The 25,667-nt window shown below is 45.5% G+C and overlaps 1 protein-coding gene and 1 pseudogene across 7 annotated transcripts in view; one reads left to right on the plus strand and one right to left on the minus strand.

Moving 5' to 3' along the window:
- Positions 1 to 19,473, plus strand: part of INPP1 (inositol polyphosphate-1-phosphatase) — a 30,769-nt gene extending 11,296 nt beyond the window's left edge. For 3 of the 6 annotated variants that reach the window (XM_084778878.1, XM_084778879.1, XM_084778882.1), the window contains exons 2-6: positions 8,795 to 9,045; positions 11,229 to 11,289; positions 15,232 to 15,432; positions 16,944 to 17,118; positions 18,681 to 19,473. In XM_084778878.1, coding sequence (XP_084635004.1) covers positions 8,842 to 9,045; positions 11,229 to 11,289; positions 15,232 to 15,432; positions 16,944 to 17,118; positions 18,681 to 19,233 — 1,194 coding nt within the window. In that variant the 5' untranslated portion in view covers positions 8,795 to 8,841 and the 3' untranslated portion in view covers positions 19,234 to 19,473. Of the gene's footprint in view, positions 1 to 770; positions 792 to 3,296; positions 3,402 to 8,794; positions 9,046 to 11,228; positions 11,290 to 15,215; positions 15,433 to 16,943; positions 17,119 to 18,680 lie in introns of those variants that run through there. The other 3 variants (XM_084778880.1, XM_084778881.1, XM_084778883.1) reach the window with 3 other exon arrangements.
- LOC311595856 (serine/threonine-protein phosphatase 2A 56 kDa regulatory subunit beta isoform-like) lies at positions 2,176 to 5,284 on the minus strand (annotated as a pseudogene). Its single transcript has one exon. The product of its transcript is annotated as a serine/threonine-protein phosphatase 2A 56 kDa regulatory subunit beta isoform-like (transcript).
- Positions 19,474 to 25,667: the final 6,194 nt, after the last annotated feature.

The following is a 25,667-nucleotide window of genomic DNA, read 5'->3' on the forward strand; positions in this document are numbered from 1 at the left end:
TGCCCACATAGGAGAGGCCAGGTGAGGAGAGGGATGGATGGGCTGCCCACTCCAGAGTGATGAGGAAACACCTTTCTAATCGGGAGGCCACCCATTCTTTTTTTTTTTTTTTGATAACTCAATTATTACCATTTTTATTAATTTAGTCATATTACATCTCAATTGTTAGCCCATCGCTTGTATCCTCCCATTCTTCCCTCCCTCCCGCTTCCCCCCTACTCCCCTCCCCTATGTCTGTGACTGAGGGGGAACCTCCTCCCCCTGTATATGCTCATAGGGTATCGAGTCTCTTTTGGGTGACCTGTTATCCTTCCTCTGAGTGCCACCAGGCCTTCCCTTCAAGGGGACGTGGTCAGAAAAAGACTTTACTTACCAGGAAAGTGGGTCAGAGGGGAGGACATCCTATTGGGACTTTAGGTGAGAGAAGCATGGGAGAATGGGGAAATAGGATCCAGAGGGTCCTGGAAACCTACAAGAAGAACATGATGGGCAGATCTGGGTCCTGGGGTCCTTCCTGCTCAAACTATGGCACCAGCCAAGGAAAATATAGGCAGTAAACTTTGAATCCTTACCCAGATCTAGCCGATGGACAGGACGTTCTCCACCATTGAGTGGTGAGTGAGGTCTGACTTTCATACAAACTCTGAGGCCACCCATTCTTACACAGCAAATGGACACAAGAAGAATTAGGCCTTTGTCATGATTGAAGCTCCTGTCTGTCCCCATCACTAATGCTATGCAGTTGGTTAAGAGGGACATCACTGGACCGTGAACTTACAAGTACCTAGAGAGTGAGTATGAGCACTAGCTGAGGAAAGGGCTTTTCTGGGAGTAAATGGGGAACGGACTGTCAATTAAGTAGTGACGTACGCTCAAATCGAGCTCAAGGCTGAGCCACACAGTGGGACCCTGTCTCAAAAACCCCACGAGCCAGCAATGTAGCTTAGTGTAGAATACTTACCAGCCATGCTAAGGCCTTTATTCTAATAACGCTTGTACATGCACGCACACACGCACACACACACGAACACAAACACACCCCTAAAAGTAAAACAACCACTACCAGCAACAGACATGAATAATCTTCCCTGTATGGTTCCACTAAGATTCCTGCCATCGGGTGCCAGCCAACCTCCAAAAGAGGCCATCTAAAGTGAGTAAGACAAATACTGGTACATTAAATTTGCTTTTTAAAGTGATTTGAAAGATAATTTCCATAGAAAACTGAAGAAATTGTGTGCTGGTGCTATCTCCCAATTCTGTTCATAAACAGCGTGTGTCAACTATTGCAGGTAGAGGGGACTTGTCCAAGGCTATTTATTCTTTTATCTGCGTGAATGAGCTCAGGATAAACTGGCAGAGATAAGAAAGGAGCTTACAGAGGCCACAGCAGTGACTTTGCAGGGAAGAAATGAGCCTTCCTGCCAGAAAGCAGTAGGTCAGCAGCTTAATGAGAAAGTTGCCCATTGAGAACAGAACTTTGTATGCTGGCCTCAAGCGCCTGGCTGCCTCCATCTCCCCAAATCAAGAATGGTAAACTTGTACCCTGCCGGAAATTTAGAACGTTTTGTATGTGGGCTGTAGGAGCTTGTTTTCTAGAGACCTGAGACCCCAGAGGAAGCGCATGAGCAGGAGAGGGGCTTGTGTGATTAAGCTAGCTGGAGAAAGGCTCAGCGGAAACAAGGAGCCTGACAAAACCTAAGAGTGGTGTCTTGGGCCGGAAGAGAAAGAGGTTAAGGTTGACTTGGTAGGGTGAGTCTGGACCTGAAAACCCGGATGTGGTACTCTGATTTTGTAGAGCTCATACCCCTCCACACTTCCCCCACCCCACCCCACCCCTGAGCATCACGGTCTGCAGTTCCCGGAGGTGGCTGTGTAGAAGCTTACCCAAGGGTGTAACTGGTACAGTGTTTTCTTTCAGATTAAAAGAAGGGGTGTGGAGGCATAAACATTAGGGTGTTGGTTTGTTTGTTTGAATTTTGAACTTTATTAAGTCTGCCCCCTAGCCAGGTGAAGGAGGCAGACCATGATTACTGTAATCACCCTTCCTCGCCCCAGGACAAGGTGAATCTCTTCTTGCCTGTGCCTTCACTCTCCGCCCCCCACCCCCACTCCCCACCCCTCGCCCAATAAACGCAAAGGGAACAAGGAGAGGAGAGAAAGATGTCCCTGGGCAGTGTCTTATTGAGGGTGATCTGGGCAGAATGGGTAACTGTACTCCCATGGTGGGGATGAGGAAGGCCCTGGCCACGCTGAAGCAGGCCAAGCCAGGTGCTGCGTGCCCATGCCCCAGGCCAGGAGCAAGGCGTAGAGTCCAGCTGCAGCCTAGAGCCCAGCTGTGTGGGGCCAGGGAAGGTCCCTGATGGCAGCGTCCCAGTTGTACACTCGCCCTGGTCTAGCCTTGCCAGAACCTTACCACAAAGGCCTGAGAGTTCTGCTGCTAAGACAACCGTCTGTCTTGCATTCTTGTCCTGTCCCCCCATGAAAGCTGTTCCCTTGGGACTGGCAGGGAGAGTCCTAGAGCCATTCTGACAAGGCTATGGGGAGGGGTGAGCTTTACGGGACCCCAGGGCAGAAGGGATGGAGGGGCTGAGAGCTCCGGGTTTAGCTTCTTTCTAGATTTGTCTAGCTCTGACCCTTGCTGGTATAGGCCGAGGGACAGGGGCTTCCTTGGTCCCTTGGGTCCCCTGTAGCTGTTGTAGCGCAGCTCCTCCAAACCTCGCGATAGTTCCTGACGCTCCCAGGCCTTCTGCTGCTCCTGCTTGTAGGAGGCTGTAAGCTCATCGAACAGCTTTCCGTTCATCTCCATGAAAGTCTTGAGCACGTTGTAGATCAGGGATGCGATGGCTTGATTCCACTGCCCCTTGGACACTTGGTAGAGGGTCCCAAATACCGCAGGCAGCACAGTGTGGCAGTTGTCCTCAGTGAGTCTCAGGATGTCATCACTGGTCCCGACTGCGATCTGGAAATGGGCCCTGGAAGACACAGGGAGCCACGTGCTTGAAGAGGGGCCTCCTGGATCGTCACAAACTGGGAGGGCTCTATGACATCAAGAATCCCTTCCCCCAGGCACATCACCTCCTTCGGGGTGCAGGTTTTAGGCCAGTATTTGAGGAGCCCCGGATAACATGCCCTGTCGAGGCGGCATCGTTCTCCACGAACTGCGCCACACAGTATGCCATCCGGGCATGAAGAACAGACAGCGACTTGACAGAGTGCAAAGGGATCAGGACTCGAACCAGGAACCACTTGAGCTTAGTTGTCAGGGGCAGCGCAAAGCCACTGCGGATGCTTCTTGAGATCTCCAGCAGCTCAGCTACACCATGGAGATGCTCCAGCTCACACATGAACCAGAGGAAGATGTGGTTGCACTCTTTCGGGATATAGGCTCGGGGACCCAGGTAACTTTCCGTACCTGATGCAAGGTGGTCTTGAGGTACTCACCTTCCTCAGGGTCCTCGCTGTCAAATAGTTCCAGGAGAATCAGGACAAACGTGTGATCCATGTATCTCTTGGCTACAGAGGGCTATAAATCTGGACTCTGCAAGAAACTCAGGAAAAAACTCACGTACCAGCCGGAGATGTGGTCACGAAGGCTCAAGGTTGGGCTTATTTTCTTCAGGGTTAAATTCGGGCTTTTCATTGGGTGACAGGGTCCAGGAGGTATTTACTGATATCTTGCAGATGATGTCTGGGTAGATGGACTTGATGAGGACACCCCGGGTGCTCCTCACACATTCTGCCAGTTCATTGAGAGCTGCACGCTTCATTTCCTTCCGGTTGTGGTCGGCCACACAGTCCAAGGAGTCAAACATCACCCCCACATTGGGCCAGTTTCCAGCTCAGCAAGTCATGCAACTCAGAGGCTGGCACATCTTTGAGCAGGAGTAGTGCAGTGAAGCTCCTGCTGGTTCTTCTGATAGCGGAACCGAGAACAGCTGTGTGAACGCCTGGCCAAGCCCTGCGGGACTGGCAGGAGAAGTCATCCACCTTGTCTGGTGGTGGTGGCATGGGAGACGGCCCTGGGGAGGAGGTGCTAGTGGTGGTGCCTCAGGGCGCAGCTTTGTCTCCATGGCCAGAGGGCAACACGTCAACCTTTCAGAGCCAGGGAGACTCCTTGTGGCTCTGAAGTCAGCTGAATGAGGACACACACATTACTTGGGACCCATCCTGACCAATGTGTAGGAGTAGGAGGGGGCACAGCCACAGTCCTGACCTGCCCCCGCCCCCCAGGGTCTCTGGCAACTGCCCAGTCTTGGGGGGAGTAGGAGCCGTGTCAGGCACGGTAGAAAGGCAGTGGCTTAGGTCTTTCCTGGGGGTCCAGAAGAATCCTGTCAGGGTTCCCACGCTGGCTCTTTTCTCAGAAACCCAGACTTTGGTCACAGACCCCCTAGAGGTTGCTTCGGAGAAGGGGCAGGAGGAGGAGGGACCCGGGGTTAAAGGATCCTTAGCAGTGGTTCCCAGAGGGGCCAGCACTGGGATAAACACTGGATTTAATGATGCTGATAAACAAGATGGACTCCTTTATGTCCTCATGCTGCTTGGCAATCAGACAGAACTCAGGCAGCCTTGGTTCATTGGCTCTTTGCTCTTACGGTACTGCAGAGCTCTAATTTGCTAATAAGTCAAAGTCACGGTCACTGAATTTATACTCTTGTGGCTCATGTGTTATAGTGAGAACATTTGTGTATCTCTTATCATTACGTAATGGATGCTGTGAAATATTTCTGAGTTCAAGTGGCTTTGTTATAAGAATGCTGTTCTTCTTAATGTTTAGGTCCACAACAAAGTAAAGTGAAGCTTCTAACAAGATCAAGTCTGGAAATAAAGGGCTTTCTTTTTTTGTTTTTGTTTTTTGGTTTTTTTTTTGTTTGTTTTATTTTAATTTTTTATTAATTTATTCTTGTTACATCTCAATGGATATCCCATCCCTTGTACCCTCCCATTCCTCCTTCCCTCCCATTTTCCACTTTTCCTCCCCCTGTATATGCTCATAGGGTATCAAGTCTCTTCTTGGTAGCCTGCTGTCCTTCCTCTGAGTGCCACCAGGTCTCCCCCTCCAGGGGACATGGTCGAATATGGGGCACCAGAGTACGTGTGAAAGTCAGACCCCACTCTCCACTCAACTGTGGAGAATGTTCTGTCCATTGGCTAGATCTGGGTAGGGGGTTAAAGTTTGCTGCCTGTATTGTCCTTGGCTGGTGATAAAGGGCTTTCTTAGGGAGCTGAGGTGGCTTGAATTCAGCTGTGTTATCCTGGAGAGCTGGAATGTTTTGTTATTACTACAGGCACATTTCGCTTGGACCGTTGCATCAAGGAACCTAGGAATTTTTATAGATTCAGTTTCAGTTTTTTTTTTCTTCTTTATTTGGTTTTCAAGACAGCGTTTCTCTGTGTAGTTCTGGCTGTCCTGAAACTCACTCTGTAGAGCAGGGTGGGCTTAACTCAGAGATCTGCCTGCCTCTGCCTACCAAGTGCTGGGATTAAAGGTGTATGACATCATTGCTTGGCCATTTTGTTTGTTTGTCATTTATTTGATGGTTTTTGATGCAGGCCTGTAATCCCAGATATTTAAGAGTCTGGGGCAAGAAGATCAGAAGGTCAAGGTAGGCCAGGACTTTATATCCAGCTGAAGGCCAGCATGGGCAGGTTAGCAAGACCCTGTCTCATATATCAAAAATTTACAGCTAGGGAGGTAGCTAAATGTAAAACATTTGGCTAGTATGTGCAAGACGCAAAGTTCAGTTAAAATCACACACCTACAACACACAAAACACTAAATAATATCATTTCTTATAGAATTATAATATACAAAATAAACTATATGCACTGCAGATATACTGTAGAATATTTGATTATGAAAAAGTCAAATAAGTCATCTATAACTATACTATAAATCGACTACCTTGAAAATATTACCTATTAGTCCCTCCCACACAAATTGATAATATAATGACAAATCAATAATATAAAGATAATATAATACACACAAATATGGTCATAGCTCATTTTTTACTTAATATTATAGCTTTCATGTTTTTATTAATTATTTCTCAGAAACATTTACAGGCCATACAGTATTATATTTTTCCAAAATTTTGCGTGTGGGGGACAGAAATAGATAGATGGCTCACTTAATAAAGTGTGCACAGCATGACGACTTGAGTTAGCTCCTCAACATTCATATATAAAGCTGTGCCACATGCTTTTGATCCCAGCACTTGGAAAGCAGAACTAGGCAGATGCCCAGCCAGTCTAATCGATGTATGAACTCCAGGTTAAGTGTCATACCCTGTCTCAAATACAAAGTGGGAAAGGGTTTTAAAAAGACACAAAATATCAACCTCTAATCTACACTGCATGTATACTTACATGCACATGTGCCACACACACATGTACCTACATGTGTACATGTGCATACATTCACATGTGCAACACCCAGAAGCTAGAATACTGGTGCATGTCTGCAGTCCTAGCTAGAACACTGGTGCATATCTGCAGTCCTAGCTAGAACACTGGTGCATGTCTGCAGTCCTAGCTAGAACACTGGTGCATGTCTGCAGTCCTAGCTGGAACACTGGTGCATGTCTGCAGTCCTAGCTAGAACACTGGTGCATGTCTGCAGTCCTAGCTAGAACACTGGTGCATGTCTGCAGTCCTAGCTGGAACACTGGTGCATGTCTGCAGTCCTAGCTGGAACACTGGTGCATGTCTGCAGTCCTAGCTAGAACACTGGTGCATATCTGCAGTCCTAGCTGGAACACTGGTGCATGTCTGCAGTCCTAGCTGGAACACTGGTGCATATCTGCAGTCCTAGCTAGAACACTGGTGCATATCTGCAGTCCTAGCTGGAACACTGGTGCATGTCTGCAGTCCTAGCTAGAACACTGGTACATGTCTGCAGTCCTAGCTGGAACACTGGTGCATATCTGCAGTCCTAGCTAGAACACTGGTGCATATCTGCAGTCCTAGATAGAACACTGGTACATGTCTGCAGTCCTAGCTAGAACACTGGTGCATATCTGCAGTCCTAGCTAGAACACTGGTACATGTCTGCAGTCCTAGCTAGAACACTGGTGCATATCTGCAGTCCTAGCTGGAACACTGGTACATGTCTGCAGTCCTAGCTAGAACACTGGTGCATATCTGCAGTCCTAGCTGGAACACTGGTACATGTCTGCAGTCCTAGCTGGAACACTGGTGCATATCTGCAGTCCTAGCTAGAACACTGGTGCATATCTGCAGTCCTAGCTAGACCAGGGACGCTGGAGCACCAAGTACTCAAGGCATCCTCAGGTTCATAGCAAGAGTGAACCAGCAGGGCCACATGAGAACCTGCCTCAAAACACATCACAGCAGGTTATTTTAAGGTCTTTCCTACTTTACTTAATTTTAGTCTATCTTATCTGAAAATATTTTAATTCTTAATTTCTTACCACAGATTAAGGAAAGTTACTGACTGATGAAAAAGTCTTGGGTGGGGACTTGGAACAATTATGTCAGCTGCTCTCTGGAAACCTGTGTGTCTCCAAGTCCAGTGTCACAGAGTTAGTACCTGTCCTATCACCGGCCTCCAGAGATGACCCCTGACAGGACAGCACATACAGGAGCGAGAAGGGATGTCTCCTTGTTTTATTCACCTTCCCTTTATTTCTGTGGAGGAGCATATTTTCTCAGGAAGCCGACCATTAAAAACATTGTGTTGAGCAAACTTAAGACAATCAGGGCTATAACAGCTCAGCATGCCCCTGCATCAGCATTTTCATAGCTGAGGGAATTCTCAGCCTGAAGCTTCTATTAATGGAGGAAACTGTGTGATCGTGCAGAACCCTAGTGTTATATGTGAGCAATGCCGAGCTCTGCCTTTTAGTCTCGTATAACCCTTTAGAAGTTCCTCAGCCCACCCATGCTTCAGATCCTGAGCCGGAACACGGGGCAGGGCAACCGCACACAGTTCTCTCAGGATGGAAGCAGAATATTTCACGTTTTCAACAAGATGAGTGCTGGGGAAGCCTTTAGCTACAGGCCCAGTAGATGGGCGACCCAGACCTTTGATCCCAGCATGTGGGAGGCAAGGCAGGCCAGCTGGAGAGTGAGTTCCAGGAAAGCCAGGGCTCCGTACAATTGAAGAAGAACAGAAGGAAAGATGTAGGACCACTACATGGTTCTTAGAAGCCAGAACTTCTCAAGTCCCAGGAAGGTGCAAATTTCCCCTCACTTTGTTGTGTAGGCTGCAACTTGATGGCAGATGGCATATGTCACTGGAATGTTTTTAATGACGTGGGCTGTGAGATGCTTTACAGTGCTAGCCCAAGAGTGGCCTTGGAGTCCTGAGGACACAATGCTTGCTGCTCTGACACTTAATGCATGGAGCCAGCAGCATGCACGACACCCCCATCCTTGTCGCAGAAGAGGAGTGGTACTTCAATCTTCATAAGGCTGTGTTATGAGGAAGGTCACTGCAAGAATGTGACTTCCCTCTGACACGCTGGTACTCTCTCACTGGGGTTCTGTAACATAGATTGTCATTCAAAGATTTTTTTTTTTCTCTTACTGAAAATTCAGTTCTTTGAGCGATTTTTTTTTTGAGGGTGTAATTGTTTTACAAGATTTTGAGAAATAAGGCTCAATGTTTGGATTGTATCTTCAGTCTTGCATGCTGAAAATGTGATGCAGCTCACCAGCAGCTCTGCCAGGCTGACAGGTTGCTGCCAGCTGGGTGTTAGTGGGCGAGGTGCCATGACGTCATCGATCTCTGAGCTGCTTTCTCTTTCACATTCTTGTGCTTTTACAGCTGAGAACCGCTGGAGGGTGGGGGAGACTGAGCGGCAAGCACTAGAAATGTCAGACATCCTCCAGGAACTGCTCCGCGTCTCAGAGAAGGCTGCAAACATCGCCAGGGCCTGCCGGCAGCAGGAGGCCCTCTTCCAGCTGCTTATCCAGGAGAAGAAAGATGCCGAGAAGAACAAGAAGTTTGCTGCAGATTTCAAGACCCTGGCGGATGTGCTGGTGCAGGAAGTTATAAAACAGAACATGGAGAGCAAGGTAAGAGGTCAGGGCCGCTGCAGTGGCTGTGAGAGGCTTGGCTCTGTGTGCCTCAGAGTAAACAGCAAGCGTCTCACTAACCCTTACAGTCTCTTATGTTCAAACATCTTTCCGCCCTCCTTTCTTTTTATTACTGTATTTCAGGATATCATTGATGAGCACTCAGAATCCTGACACGAGCACACACTATCGGCCCTTTTACTCAATGTCGGGTTTCTTGTTAATAAATCATGCACGTTCTCTGAGTTCTCCGCAACAGAGCATAACTTAGGCACGTGCTGCTGAGGGCCACTGAGGCTTCTCTGCGTCCATGGTCTGTCGCTCTTATTTCAGAGCGGTGACCTGTGTCTGGCTTACCAACCCAGCCATTTATGTACTGTTTTGTCTTGGATTTGGGTGAAGTCCTCCCTTTATTCTGCTGTAAAAATAAAGTCACAGCAAAGAGTGATTGTGGTTGCGTGTGTGGAAACAACTAGATAAAGCCAGTATTCTGAAGCAGTAATCGGAACGCCAGCAGGCACATAGACGTGCTTAGTGTGCCGAGCTTTAAGAATCTAGCTCACTCACCCCACAGCAATTCTGTACGGTAAGTGCTGTTGTTCCACTGTGATGAATGTGCCACAGAGAGCTGGGACAAGTTGCCTGAAGTTACACAGCTTGACACCTTGGGTGCTTGAACATAAGGAATGGCTCCTGCTCTGTGTCCTTGTGGATTCAGTGGCCTTTTATTGATTCTTTCCCCTTCTACTTCTTGAAATTTGGGAGGATGGAGCTTTATGAAAGGAAATAATTTAAAACATTTCAATATTTTAGTGAATTTAAATCCAAGGACTACTTTAGAATTTAGTAAAAATCCTCTTCCAGGCACGAGAAAAGAATAAGTAAATTGCATGAAAACTATATATTTTTTCATGCCCTTTCCTGGCTTTGGTGAGCTGAATGAAGGAAGCCTGTTTTCTGTTGTTTCTGATGGAGGCACTTGGATACAAGGGCTGGTTGAACAACTCGATTGGATATGTGCCAACAGTACTTTTATGGGCTATTATGTGCCCCCGAACATCAGAACAAGCCCAGGCAATTGTTCGTCAAGTAATGGCAGAATTTGTGAAATAAATACTTTCCATGTGAGCTACTTTAGATGTTTTTATTTCAGCCCCCCTCTGTCTGCATTCCTCTAAACAGCTCTGTAAGTAGGTGTGGGGCTGGGAAACTGGCCGCTTGCCAGCCCTTGTAGGTCTGTTCTGTTTTGCAAAAGAGGAAAAAAGAATAGCAGGTGGTGTGGCCATTATGATGGCTGACCATCTAGGGATGGGCAGGTTTAAGTATGTGAAGCAATTCCTTCACAAAAACATGAGGAATATCTGCATCAGCAGCATTTTGAGGAAAAACATCTGAGTGTCAGACGTGAAATCTGTTTATCTGAACACTGATACGGAGATGAGAGAAAAGTCTTACTTGATTCCTTATTCACTCTGTATTGGTGTGTAAGTCACAGTTCACTATAGTATTTCCTTATAGATCACTATAGAATTTTCCGGAAAGCTTAATGTCATACCTGACAGGTGCAGAGCCGTTCCTGAAGATAGAAATAACATCTGAGACTGCTTTCTAGTCTTGTCTCTGCATGCTTAGGATGTGATTTTAGGACCTGGAGTGGTCAAAAGCAGAGCACTGGCTGTTCTTCCAGAGAACCTGGGTTGCAATCCAGGTGCCTCCATGGCAGCTCATAACTGTCTGTGATGGGCTCAGATGCCCTCTTCTGGTGTGCAGCAATACATGCAAAGTACCCATATACATAAAATATGTACATACATAAAAATTACTTTGGGGACTTGGACAATAACATGAGATTTCACAGGGTGGTGTATAGGAGCAGGGTTAATAAATGTCTCCAGGCCTGTGGCTCTCCAGAAGAAAGCTGAAAGGACATAAGGAAGCCAGACCTCGGCATGGAGTGCATAGACTTTCTAGACTGACAAAGGAGCTAAGTATGGAACCAAGTCGACTTACCATGCTCAAGCTGAATTCTCCCATGAAGGGTTTTCTCTTTCAATTCTGTCTGTGCTCATGGAACTCTCTTCAGAACTGATCGTGGGGTGGTTTTGTGGCTGTTTTGGGTTTTTTGGTGTATGGGTGTTTGTTTGCTTGTTTGTTTTCTTTTTGTCAAATTCTGACTCCTTCAGTTTCCAGGCTTGGGGAACAAAATTTATGGAGAAGAATCCAATGAGTTTACAAATGATTTGGGTAAGTAGATGAAACTTATGTGCTTTGTCACTTAATTATTATTCTAATCTCTAACTCAGAACATAAAATAAGTGAATGCTAGGAAGCTTTTTGGAACAAACATTATAATATGGTTAAGTTTTATTTAGGCTCTACCTCAGAATATCATGGCATTTAAGACAGAGAGAGGTGAGGCGGTTTCTTGGAATAATTTAGCAGTCCATGCGTCATTCTAAATTTAAATCTGTAGCAATTTGCTAAGTGTGACCTAGGCTTTGGGAAGATTCTACAGCCTTTTGACCATCTAATGTAGACATTGATGCCCCAGGAAGATGCTCATCAACATGACTGAGCAGCTTCTGGGTGGGAATTTAAAGCCCTCTGGGGATACCATGACTCTACAGCTCTTGGGTAAGAGTGTAGCAGATACCTCAGTTCTGAAGTCATGCATGGTGTTGCTCTAGTCACCCTTAAGTTCATCTTTGACCATCTGTAAAGGTACTTGGATTAACTAGAAGGTTCTATTTTGTACAAGTTTTTTATTTTATTTTTCGATTGTTCTGTTGATATGGTACCTTGCTGTGTTGCCCAGGCTGGTCTCAAACTCTTAGCTCATGTGATGTTCTCACTCCCAGAGCAGCTGAGAGTACAGGAATGTACCATCCACCTGTCTTGTACCAAGTTTTTATATGCGTTTCTATGACTCTCCGAAAGAAGACAATCTTATTTAAACTTCTGAAAGTTAGAAATAATTATTATGATTAACTCACAGTACATTCTCATTTACAATCCTACATTTGACTATTTCATAAACAGTTAAATGCTCCTTTTGTCTAGAACTAAAGAGGCAAAAAGCATTTCACATTCCTTTTTCCTGTTGGCAAAAGGACAGAAAAACAGGGAGAGGCAGGGAAGGCCATGGTGCTTGCTGGGACTACAGTGAGTTTGGACTTCCTCTAAGTGTCATGGAGACAACGGGCCAAGCTTAAGCACAGGAGCCATGATTTACTCATTTGAACGGCCCACGAGTTTTAGAGGTGAGAAGCACCAGGCAGCGAGTGCCAGTCAACCCTCAACTCTTTAACAGCCTAACATAACTCAAATGCAAGTACATATCAGTGACAGCTACTTGGTGTCAGAGTCTGCCCCGGCCTGCCGGGGTTCAACTAATGCTCGGGAGGAAAATTTTCCTGTATAGGGACAGAACACACGACATGAAGAAGGGGGCAAGTCTGGATTCTGATCAAACCCCGTTTATTGAGAAATTTCACAGAGTTTTTATAAGTCAGAGGGCAGGGAAGCATATCCTATGGCAATCCAGCTGTAGGCTATCTCAAGATGCGAGGAATTCCAAGCAGGTCACAACATCCTGCCACACCGAAAATGTTGCTATCTTTATCTAATCTAACTGTTAAACTACAACAGGGTGGCTCCATCTAAATCCTATCTTTAGTCTAACTGCCGAACTACGACAGGGTCAGCTGGTTTCTGGTAAATGGCAGACTGCTGGAGAAATAGGAACCTAGGTTCTGACAAGATGGCTGAACATTGGCTATATAGCCCGTCCCCTACAAGAGTCATTGCTGTGGGCTGGAGAGGCAACTCTTTGGCAGAACAGCATTCCTGGAGAGCCTGGGCTGAATCCCCAGTACACCCAAACCAAGCAAAACTCCCAGAGTCGTGACTGTGATAGATTCATTCCCACTGGGCCCTGAGTTGAGCTGATCCTATCAGACCTCAGACTTTTCTTAAAATTCAGTACAACCAGGTGGTACTCAAGGGTTTACAGTGAGCTCCCTAGTGCTGCTGGTTGGAACTGCTGGGGTATTTGGGACATGGATCTGCAAACCCCCACCCGTCACCACCACCACTTTTTTTTTCCTTGAGAAGGTCTCAATAGGTAGCCCAGGCTGCCTTGAACTCAAGCTTTCTTCTGAGTGTTGGAATTATAGGAGTGTCCCACCATACTCAGCTCAGCTGTCACTTTTTATTATTACTCTGTTGTGCCTTTTCCTGCTGTTGAGACATGGTCTATTGTGGCCCACACTGACCCTCCACTTGCCATGAAGCCAAGGCTGGACCTAAAGTCCCAATCATCTGGCATCCACCTCCAAGTGCTAGAGTTTTAGGTATGAACCACCATGTCCAGCTAACTTTGCCTATTTTCCCTACCTCTTCTTTCTCTTGTCTTGGAAGCTGGCAGCCAGGCTCACCAGGGGCCTAAGATGCATGTTGCAGGAGACAAACGCAGGGCCTCTTCTTTCTGTTTCTGTTGGAGATGCATCCAGCTTCTGGTGGCTTTCATGGAGAATTTTTGTGTGTTATTTGACCCACTAAGTTTTATTGCATTCAAAGATTACTATGTCTAACCTGATACGTGTAAAGAGAGTAGTAACAATTATTAGGTTAATAATACATATTATTAATACCTATGTAAAACAAATGAATTCTTTTATTACTATTGATTAATGCTGATTGTTAATTCAGTGGCAGTTATTCCTTAACCTCCTATTATATAAATAAAGGACACAAAAGCCTGTTGGGTTTTTTTCCCCCCTCTGAGACAAGATTTCTCTGTGTAGCCTTGGCTGTCCTTTGTAGACCAGGCTGGCTTCAAACTCAAAGAGATCCACTTGCCTCTGCCTCCTGAGTGCTGGGATTAAAGGCGTGCACCACCATGCCCCGCTATGTATCTGTTGGATTTTTTGTTGTTGTTGTCTTTTAATATACTTTATTAATTTATTCATATTACATCTCAATTGTTATTCCATCTCTTGTATCTTCCCATTCCAAATGCAAATCAAAACAACTCTGAGATTCCATCTTACCCTCATCAGAATGACTAAGATCTGTTGGAGTTTTTAATAAGCCTTAGTGCACTGGGGCTTGGCAGATTCTCATTCTCTGAGCCATCTTGTCTACTCTCCAGCCAAGACCCATAAGTACTGCACTTGTTTTCCATTCGTACCGCTTTTCTCCGTCATGCCAGTCCTCAGAGCAAGCTCCTGCAGGCCACGTGCTCCTGGTTCACCCACCCCATGACAACCTGCTGCTTGCTTTTCCTCCTTCCTCTCCTGCACTACTGTCCCCTGTCCTTCTGCGACCCCCAAAGCCTGCTCACCTTCATGCCACCTACCTCTGTCCTGCCCAGCCCAGGCTGTAGGCAACTTTATTTAGTCAGTCAGGGGTAACTTGGGAGGCAAAGTCACACAGCATCACCTGGGGTACATGTGAAGGTGCTCATCTAGGGTGTGGTCAGACCTTGGGGACCCAGTAATTAACATTTGAATACATAGCACCTCTAGATCAGCCACAACAGATACTACTGAATATAAACAATATTTTGCTAAAAGCAGTATTACAGAAGTAGAAGCATTTCCACGGGTGGATAAAATCTACATCTTTTTCCAGTATCATTCGGACATGGACTGAGCAACCCAAGCACATGAAAAGTAGACAGAAACTAAGTAACAGACTAATTATCAAAGTCTGGAGAATTTCATCTAGACTGTGGGGCCCCTTCAATATAATGCAAAACTTTGCCTATGTAGATAATTTCTTTTTTCTGGGGAGCTGGATGAGTCCTGAGACCTAAGCTCTCCACTGAGATGGAGGGCACGGAGCTCCCAGCACCCACAGCCTTGTAATGTGCTGCGCGGGATCCTGGCAGCTGCCAGGGTTTCAGTCCCATTGCTGTCCCCACCTGACTTCAGAACTTATCCCAGCACAGCAAGACAACTGTGTCACCTCCCTACCCCACAGGCACAGGAACGCGGCACAGTGTTACGTCAGATAATTGCATGGCATTCAGCTAATGTATGTGAACACACTAGGAATTCCCCACAAACCTCTGGTCATGTCATGCGAGGGTAAATTGGCATTCCTTTCCCTGCCCCTCTGCCCCCTGCTGTCTGTTACCCTGAACTCTCAAGAAGCACTGGCCCCAGTTTGTCCATATTCTAGGGGAAAAGATCACAGTGGAACTACAGTCCACAGAAGAGGCAACAGCAGAGCTCCTCAGCAGAGTCCTCAATGGCAACGTGCCGGCATCTGAAGCATTGGCTAAGGTGGTTCACGAGGACGTGGACCTGACTGACCCCACTCTGGAGTCCCTGGAGATCAGGATCCCACCTGACATTCTTGGGATTTGGGTGGATCCCATAGGTGAGTGTAGGACGGCTGCTCTAGGTGTGTTTCTCATTTGTTCTTACTCACAGTGTGTCTCAGGGCTCAGCGCAGCTCGGAGGAATAGAAACTGTCAGAACTCTAGATCTCCTGAAAGTTTCTTTAAAAAATATTATTTGAGAACTTCATAAATGTGTACAGTGAGTTAAGCTTATACCCCATTTTTCTCAGGCCTCCCTAACGTGTTCCCTTCCTAATTTAATGTTTTTTTTTTTTAATTGTATTTTAGAAACTCACTAAGTCTAATTAGTGCTGTCCGACTAGCTGGCACAATAGGAAGCCCTCATAATGCTGAGCCAGACAACTGCGACACCACCCTGTCCTGCAGGTGCATTAACACAGCACAGTGTCACATCAGATGGCTGCATGTCATTCGGCCAATGTATGTGAACACTGGAAATCTCTGGTCTTATATGGGTAAATTGACATTTACTCCAGTTCTGAGGGACAGTGATCTCTTATGTCTTCCACTCTTATGTTCCACTCTGACGAGATGTTTATCTGGCTCTCTGGGTTGTTAGCCAGACACACATTTCACTGTGTGCTAGTTCATGGAATGGAAAGTACCAATAAATGAATAGATGCTACAAAGCAGATTTATTTCAAAGCAGCAATGGCTGTTGCACAGTGGGCAGGCCAGTAGCTGCTTGGTCTACAATTCTGGATGCCTTAGTAGTTCCTGCATGACACTGAGAGTCTAGAGAATTTCTGGAAACCATTAGTCTTCAGTTCATGCTGGAAGTCCAGACATGCTAACCATCACCAGCAGCAACAGCAGCAGCAGCAGCAGCAGCAGCAGCAATAGCAGCAGCAGCATAGGGACTTGCACTAGCAAGTAGGAAAACAGGCAGGCAAAAGCAGCACTGCTTTTCCTCAGCCCTCTTTACAGTTGGACTGTTCCAAGGTGCTGCCTACTCTGAGGGCTGACCCTGCGCCCCCCACTCCCCACCCCCAGCCCCCCACCCCTGCCTTTTAGTTGCTCTCAGATCCAGCCAAGCTGACCACCAAGATTAACCCTCACAAGCACTGCTAATTTCTTCCCTGTCCCGTCGGCTTCATTATCTCCTTTCTTGAAACTTGGGGAGGCCAATTTTGACAATAATAATAGGCCAACCCACATCTGGCAATTTCCTAGACGAGGCCTTTCCACCTCACGTTGTTTCAATCCCCTGATTAGTAACCGTTCTAAAAATAAAGAGGCACTTGAGGGCCAGAGCTGTCATGTTTTTCTCATTCCTTTTCCTCCTAACCTGGCACTCACTGATTCACTTAGACTGGGTGTCCAGTGGACCTCGGGCATCCTCTTGTCTCTGCCTCCTCAGCATTTAAGCCTAAGGATGAGTGTTCAAGTAATTCAACGCAGACAGCACCCAGAGGTGAAATCTGATTGGTTACCAACTCAGAAGGGAACTTACACAGAATGAAACTCCTAGATACAGTCACTGTAACCGTCTAAACAATCTGTGCCTGTACATTTGCTTTGTTTTCAGATTCAACCTATCAGTATATTAAAGGTTCTGCCGACGTGAAAGCCAACCAAGGAGTTTTCCCCAGTGGACTTCAGTGTGTGACCATTTTAATTGGCGTCTATGACACGCGGACAGGCATGCCCCTGATGGGAGTCATCAACCAGCCTTTTGTGTCTCAAAACCTAAGCACTCTAAGGTAAGAGGATGGGCATTTTCCATCTTGCCGTCTAACCTCAGGTTTGCTCAGTAGGACTGTCACTCCACATGGCGTTCCCTGACTGGATGCTGTGGGGCATTCCCTCTGTGAGTCCACAGGGCTGGATGGAAGCGCTTTCTGTCTTCAGTCATGGAGTTGGCATTGTTTTATTTGGGTTAAGTTCACAGTGATACTTTAAAAGAAAGTAATACTGTCTTGGAGAAGTCGTGGCTTTGACTTTGAGATATAGCAATCCTATTGCTGTTTCTAAAATCTACTCAAAATCACACATACGGATTAATGCTAAGGACTGTCTTCGGATACATTGGAACCGAGTAGACGCCCCCACCATATTGCCTGATGCGTGTCTGTATTATGGTAGAAGGACAGAGCCAAATGTGCAGAGTAGCCAGTGGGATGAATGAAAGATGCATCTTGAACAGCTTCAACTTCTTTGGTGTCATTGCTCTTCCTGTCCCCTCTCCCCTGCCTCTCCAGTGACCCCCACCACAGCCTGGAGAATGGCCCCGAGCCTCTGTGCTAAGTGGCTGACTCCAGGGCCACAGAAGTCTGCCTGTTTTTATTAATCTTTGGCTTACTTCAGATAAGGATCCTTGGCTCTTTAGAAGTTAGAAGTTTATACCTCTGGATTTTTCCTCTGCTCTGGTTTTCTTCAGAACAAATACATTTTGGTAATGTTTAAAAAGGTCATGAAGCCGGGCAGTGGTGGCACACGCCTTCAATCCCAGCACTTGGGAGGCAGAGGCAGGTGTATCTCTGTCAGTTCAAGGCCAGCCTGGTGGTCTATAGAGCAAGTTCCAGGACAGCCAGAGCCGTTATACAGAGAAACCCTCTTTCACCAAACAACAACAACAAAAACAGAATAAAAATGTCATTAAAACTGTGCTTGGAGATCCATACCTGTAAGCCCAGCATTCCAGAGACTGACACAAGAGGACTTCAAGGCCAGCTTCAAGGGGCCACAGATTCAGGGGAGAGCCCCTAGGTTTGAATGCAGGCTCTACCACTTAAGGATTCAGGTGGCCTTAGAAAGTAATTTGCTTTCCGCAAGCCTAGTCTCTCATCTGTAAATAGAGGACCTGACACAGAGGGTAAGTGGATAGACAAAGTTGCTATTACTATTGATGCCAAAAATAACATCTTACTTGGTGTTAGAAGCAAAAGTGAGGCTAGGGTGTCAGAGACAGGAGGTGAGTCAGGGAGGCTCTGGGGGACTTATAAGACTCGGATGCTTCTCTCTTTTTCTCTGAGACTTTAAATGACAAAAGCAGTAGTGAACTTTGGTATTTTTTAAAGGTCGGAAATCCAGCAGTACTTTAGTGTTATCGTAGCTGGGCATGATAGTGAGGTAACATGTCAGTGCTCCTCTCAATAACACAGGCCACTGCATGCTTACACATCACTTTTAGAATTAATTAGTAACTCAGTGTTCATTTTTAGGCTCAGGAACATTAGAACTCGTTTTGCTTTGAGGCACTGAACATCTTTCACATCATTATAAAGCAAACATGCTAATCAGCATCTAACCCTGTTTCCTGCAGGTGGAAGGGACAACGCTATTGGGGCCTTTCTTACATGGGGACCAACATCCATTCCCTGCAGCTCTCTGTCTCTCAAAGAAATGATGATGAAACCCAGACTGAAAGCTCGGACACGGAGTTTTCCCGCCCCTTTTCTGCAGTCATCAGTACAAGCGAGAAAGAGACCATCAAAGCCGCGGTAGCGCGCGTGTGCGGAGGTAGCGTCTTCCCAGCAGCTGGGGCTGGTTACAAGAGCCTCTGTGTCGTCCAGGGCCTGGCCGACATTTACATCTTCTCAGAGGACACTACGTACAAGTGGGACTCCTGTGCTGCTCACGCCATTCTGAGAGCCATGGGTGGGGGCATCGTAGATATGAAAGAATGCTTGAATCGAAGTCCACAGACAGGGCTCGATTTGCCACAGTTGCTATATCACATGGAAAACAAAGGTGCCTCTGGGGTGGATCTCTGGGCTAACAAGGGAGGACTAATAGCATACAGGTCCAGGAATCGGTTGGATACCTTCCTGAGTCACCTCATTCAAAACCTCGAGCCTTCGGAGACACAAACATAGGACTCTGACCTCAGTGTGCCCGTAAGCCGAACTGAAACCTTTCTTGTTATCTCTGTCTCTTGAAGATAGTTTTGTCCTTTTGGTTAATATTCACCTTCCTCTTTGGAGGAACATTTCCCCATATGTGTTCATAATGTTAATTTCAATAAGTTAATGACATTCATGTCACAATTAAGTTGGCATATGTGTTATTAGTGTTGCTTGGAGCCCTTCAATAAAATAACCAAGGAAAGAGCAAAATTTCTAGTTCAAGTAGACTGACTAAATACACAGCTGTGCGCAGATCAGGTATGGTTGCTTTGGGTTTTACTTTCTGTCCCTAAGAAGAAGTATATGGGTTTAGCCTGAGGCAGGAGATTTAGAACTGTTAATTTGAATAATATGTCCAAGTTTATATACTTTCAATAGTTTTCTTGTGTTTCTTAGAAAGTCAGGAAGGAAGGAAGGAAGGCTGGGCACTGAGGGTTTCCACCCATTGAGGCAAGGAGGGTATTAGAAATCAGGAAAGATAAAGGAGAAACATACAGAGACTGGAGAGAGAGAGGAGAGAGAGAGGGAGAGAGGGAGAGAGAAGAGAGAGAGAGGAGAGAGAGAGAGGGAGGGAGGAGAGAAGAGAGAGAAAAGAAGAAGAGGAGGAGAGAAAGGAGAGGAGAGAGAGCAGCTGATAGGTGGTTGGTAGATAGAAGAGATGATAGATCATACATACATACATACACACACATACATAATACATACATATATGCATGTATACATAGACATAGCAGAGGGCTCACTATATGTTTTCATACTTACTACTCGCCACTATAATACCAAAATACAACCTCTGTTTGTCATACTGTCTACTCTTAGAGCTGCGCATAGATCACGTGTGCAGTGCTCTTTAGCAGCCCTGGTAGTGTCACCTGCAAGGATCAAACAACCTTCGAGAGGCTTCCAACCCTCCTGAGCTCTCTGGGTACTAATGGCCATGTCTGAAGCATCCTCACAGTCGCGGATGACTGAAAATAAGTCAACTCAAGCAATAAGCTGTTTATTTATGTTGCACACTATGGTGCTTTGAAGTGTGCATGCAATACTGAGCTAAAACGTGTGAGCTAATATCTCATCTTTTATGGCAAATTATTGCTCATAATCTCCCAGTATATGCCCCACTGTTAACTATAGTCACCGTGTTGGACAGTAGATCTCTTGCACACTTTTTCTAGCTGAAACCCTGTTCTCTTTTACCAATGTCTTGCTGACTCCCTCCTGACTCAGCCCTTAGTCGTCAACATGTAACTCTTTGCTTCTGAGTGTGAGGTTTTCAGACGGCAGTGACAATGCAGCTCTGTAATGGCAAAGCTCTAGCCAGCCTTGCAGGACTGTAGCATACACTGATGGGCGATAGAGTGATCCCACAGTCCTGACTGCTGGACCCGACTCTGTGATAAACATGGGGGCAGTCGCTTCTTTAACATGCAGTAAATCTCACTGTTAGAACTTAGCTGCAGCAGCAGCAGCAGATCTATTAGTGATCAAGTTAGAGCTTTAAGAAGTCTACTCTGGGCCTGGGGTCTGAAGTTTTCAAAGCTGTATTTTTCTGTCACTAATTTTTTGTTTGTTTGTTTTGTTTTTCGAGACAAGGTTTCTCTATGTAGCCTTGACTGTCCTAGACTCACTTTGTAGACCAGGCTGGCTTTAAACTCACAGCACTCCGCCTGCCTCTGCCTCCTGAGTGCTGGGATTAAAGGTGTGCGCCACTACACCCGACTAAAAAGATATGTAGCCCAGGCTGGCCTCAATCTGGTGATCCTCCTGCCTCTGCTTCCTTCAGCAAATCCTGCTGGTGTGCGCCACCACAACTGGCACTAAATTTTTTTTTTTTGAGACAAGGTTTCTCTGTGTACCTTTGGCTGTCCTGTAATTCTCTCTGTAGACCAGGCTGGCCTCAAACTCAGAGATCCCAGGTGCTAGAATTAGAGGTGTGTGCCACCACCACCCAGCTTTGTTACTAATTTTAAAGGTTGATTTGAAGAGAAGTTCATTCTTCACAAAACACGTCAGGAATTAAAGCCCAGGAACTTGCTCCCATATGCACTAACATGAAGACACTGAATGTTTTTTTTTTTTTTAAGAACAAGCAGTGTTAGTGTGGACACCTTAGGAGTATAGAGTTAATAATGTACAGCTGCTCTGAAAGCAGCCACCTTCAGAGAGACGGGAATGGACAGTTTCCTAGTTACCCAGAGAGAAAAGATTCAAAGAGAAGAGAGACAGTACATTTTGTAAATATGTTTCATTTGTACACCTCATAGCCACAAACTCAAGCAATGTTGGATGGAAAATGCTTTTTCAGTTTAAATTATATTGAATATGTAAGAATTTTCATGAATATTTCCCAAACAATGTGACATAGCATACATACATACATACATACATACTATTTACATTGAATTTAGGTATTTTAGGTGATCCGAATACTGAAGCACACAGGAGAAAGTTGCATAGGTGTGATGCAAATAGTGTCATTTTACACAAGGAACTTGAGCAGGTGCACACCTGAGTCCTTGGAGTGTTGCTTTCTAAATTCATTTGCAGGCAAAAAATTATTTGCATTCAGTCTGAGGCACAGTTTAGTGTTTTTGTCATTTTCTTCTATTTCTACAACTATTTTATAGTCAACAATATTTTTTATATGGGTCACCGTTATCAATACCTACAGAAGCCTTCAATTCTTTGTTTTCAAACTCATGTTTCATTATTTTACATTATCTTTACTCTATGAAAGTGTGTGTGTGTGTGTGTGTGTGTGTGTGGTGTGAGTGTATAAGAGAGTGCAGATATGCGTGCCCATGCACACATACAAAGGCCCAGGACACTGGGTGTTTTATCTGTCACCCCTCTCTTACTGCTTTAAGCCAGTTTGTCTCTGACGCAGAAGGTCAGCTTGCCTGGCTAGCCAGGAGCCCTCATGATCTCCCTGCCTCGTAGCCACAGCGGTGAAGTACAAGCATGTGCCGCCGCTGTGCCTGAGTCCGGGGTTTCAAACTTGCATCTTCAAGCTTGTGCTCTTACCTCCTGAGCTCTCTCCCCAGTCCTTCTGTGTAGGCTTAGATTTTTTTTTTAACCTACTTTTTTAGGGTTCTTAAACACTTCAGCCTTACTTCTAATGCACCAACCAGAGGGAGGAGAGGCAGGATGTAAATAGGAAAAAGGGGCTGTGGACCTGTTTAGACGTAGACCCTTGGGTCCGCTCCATTCTGTGATGTCAAGACACCAGCAGTAGCCGACACCAAACACCACACAGCCCGGAGAGGTGGCACGATCCAGCAGAAGCTGCAAGGCTCCACCGAGTAAGCCCAAGTCCGTGCAGGAATCAGCCAGAATCGGCCGGAGCACCATGAGAAATTCTCTGGATTGTTTTTCTCTGTGAAGCGAAGACCCGCCAAGTGTTGCACCGCACAGAAATGCCAAATGCTTTGTCCCAGTGTCTGTAGTTCATTTTAGTCTCCTTTCCACAGCCACATGCCCTCTCACGTGTCTGCTCCCAGCAAAACATCACATGCCCTCTCACGTGTCTGCTCCCAGCAAAACATCACATGCCCTCTCATGGGATATCCTCGAGAAAACCATCACGTGATCCCTCACAAGACAGCATTCAGATAAACACCAAGTGACACAACTGAGTCTTCAGAGAAAGCAGAAACTTCCACTTCACTTCTACTTGATTATTGAAAGGAAAGATAGTACACAGAGTTTTAGAAGTCAGTAACTCTTGGTACTGAACCACTCATTTGATGGGGTCAAGAGTTGGTGTCTCCCAATGAAGGAGCACTGACTGTGGAGTGGCTTTCCTTGGCCACATAGGTCAGGCAGCTTATGTGTTGGTCAGTGCATCTTACAGGAAAATGAGTATTAATCTGCCAAGTCACTTATATGGACAGTGCCAAAGGGGCTTGCACTATCCATCAGAATCACTTCTGGAGACGCAAGTCACTGTCAGCTCTCTTGCTCTCATGACCTGTATCCATTCACTTAACAACTGTCTTGGCTGTACTCCTCCCTCCAACATTTTGTTAAGAATCCCCTGTTCCTTTGTCACTTCTCCTGCTCCTACCCCTCGCCTGCCCCATGCCTTCTTTTCTTTCTTTTTCCTTGAAAGTATTTTTTTGGAGTTTTTTATTAAGCATTTTTATTTTTACATGTACATTTATATTATTATACATATATACAATAAACTACCTATAGCAAGAAGAACCATGAAACAGTCAGGAATTATATAAATGGTACATTCTTAGTGTTTTGGCTATTTGTATTTGACAGCCTTGAAGAAAACATCTTTCCTATCTCGGTGCGTCTAAAATTCTAAATGTAAATCAGTCTCCATCACATCCTGTCATTATCAACTTGAAACATCTATCTAGACCTAAAAACATCTTAACCCCTAAACAACTAAGCTTCACTGTAAAACTAAGCTACCTGGTCTTCACCTTCATCAGAGACTTGAGAAGGAATAAACTTGATTACCTGAGTATGCCGGGAGTGCAGGTTAGTACCTTTCCAAATGAGAACATGACAGAGACAGTTTTCTACCTGAACAGTCACCCAAAACTATTATGTTGGAGCATCTTCTTCAACCTTCTGGCCCAGTGGACCATCCAAGAATCCAGTAGTAGTTCAGGCCATGAGGCTGGATGTTTCAGCTGGTCTTCAGTATATGCTACTTCCAAAGTTTCTAATACAAGTAAAAGACTGCCTCAGGAGCAGAGTAGATGCACATGCCATCGAGAGAGAGGGCTAGCAGGCAAAAAGCAAAAGCCTTTTTCTTTCAAGCCCTTTTACATTAAGCTGCCAAGAGAAAGTGTGGCCCAGGTTTAGGATGGGTCTTCCCACTACAAATGACATAATCAAGAAAAATATCTCAAGCTGGGCGTGGTAGTGCACGCCTTTAATCCCAGCACTGGGGAGCCAAAGGCAGGCGGATCGCTGTGAGTTCAAGGCCAACCTGGTCTACAAAGCAAGTCTAGGACAGCCAAGGTTACACAGAGAAACCCTGTCTCAAAAAGCCAAAAAAAAAAAAAAAAAAAAAAAGAGAAAAAGAAAGAAAGAAAAAAGAAAAAAGAAAAAAATATCTCACAGGTAAGCCCAGCTCCTTAGGTTTTAGTTAATTCCAGATGTGGTGAAGTTGACAACCAAGATTAGCCATCACAGAGAGCACTAGCAGAAGACACTGTGATGCTGACCACCTGTCTCCACACCAGCAAGCACCTGTACATACACAAATGTGTACCAACATATATGCAACACCTCACTCCCAAATTATTCTGCAGTCAAAAGATGTCTTACGTAGTTTTGTTTGGAGAACTTTACTATCCCCATTTTAGATCATCAATCTGCAACAAAGCATGTAAGAATTCACACTAACAATGAGAAATACTGGAATGCATTGTATTTTGTAAAAGTGAATGCTGTTTGTAAACTCCTAGTTTTATTAATACTCAGATGTTGACTGTGTAGTGATTTAAAGTGTGAAGAGGAAGGACTGATCATCTCCTTTGAGATGTGCCTCAGCCTTGCACAGCTTCGGTACCTGAACCCTGATGAGAGGCAATGAAAGTAGGAAAACAGGGCATGTGCGTGCACACAGATAAGCTAGAATCAAGTGGGCTGGACATGTGCATGCACACAGATAAGCTAGTATCAGGTGGGCTGGGCTCTTGAATGGAGGAAGCACAGGCCACTCTCCTACCCCCAAGTCAGTGTGTTTATTTCATACAGTTGAACAGGGAAGTGTGGCTATCACACTCAGATACACAAGGAGGTAGCAGGCTTGGCTAACCTCAGTAGGAGCAGTGTCTGTAGGGGAGCAGTCTTCAGGATGTAAACATGGTGTGGGAAGACAGCTCTGGTGGCCCCTTTTTTGCACACACTGTCAACATTCTAACCCTGACCCAAGGGCCACTATGGTACATTTCTGCTTTTGTTGTAAAAGCCTGGCTCGATGTTTCCCTTGTGTGTAACTTTCCAACATTCACTGTTTTTTTTAACTTAAGTAGTCTTAAATTGGTAGAATTTGGTAAAGTTGAATGATTGGGAATTTTGTTCTTTAAAACAACACAACACAAAATAAAAACACAGAAATGAACATAATCTCAGTGGAGAAATCATTTAGAATTATCTGGCTTTTAATAGAACCTGAATTCTGGCTAGCTGGAGTGTGAGCAGGAAATGAAAGCAAACACAATCGTCAGAGTACTGGTAGCAAGAGCCCTGCCTCCAGGATGCTGTCTCACAGGGACTATTTTAAAAATAAATTTGAAAATAACACAACAAACCCTACACTCCAAAGAAAAACAAAAAGATACTGATGCATGCATGCCTCTGTGTGTGTGTGTGTGTGTGTGTGTGTGTGTGTGTGTGTGTGTGTGTACGCGCCTATGGCAAAACTATGAACA

The sequence above is a fragment of the Acomys minous genome, assembly GCF_964271855.1.
Source record: "Acomys minous genome assembly, chromosome: 4".
Lineage (NCBI taxonomy): Eukaryota > Metazoa > Chordata > Mammalia > Rodentia > Muridae > Acomys > Acomys minous.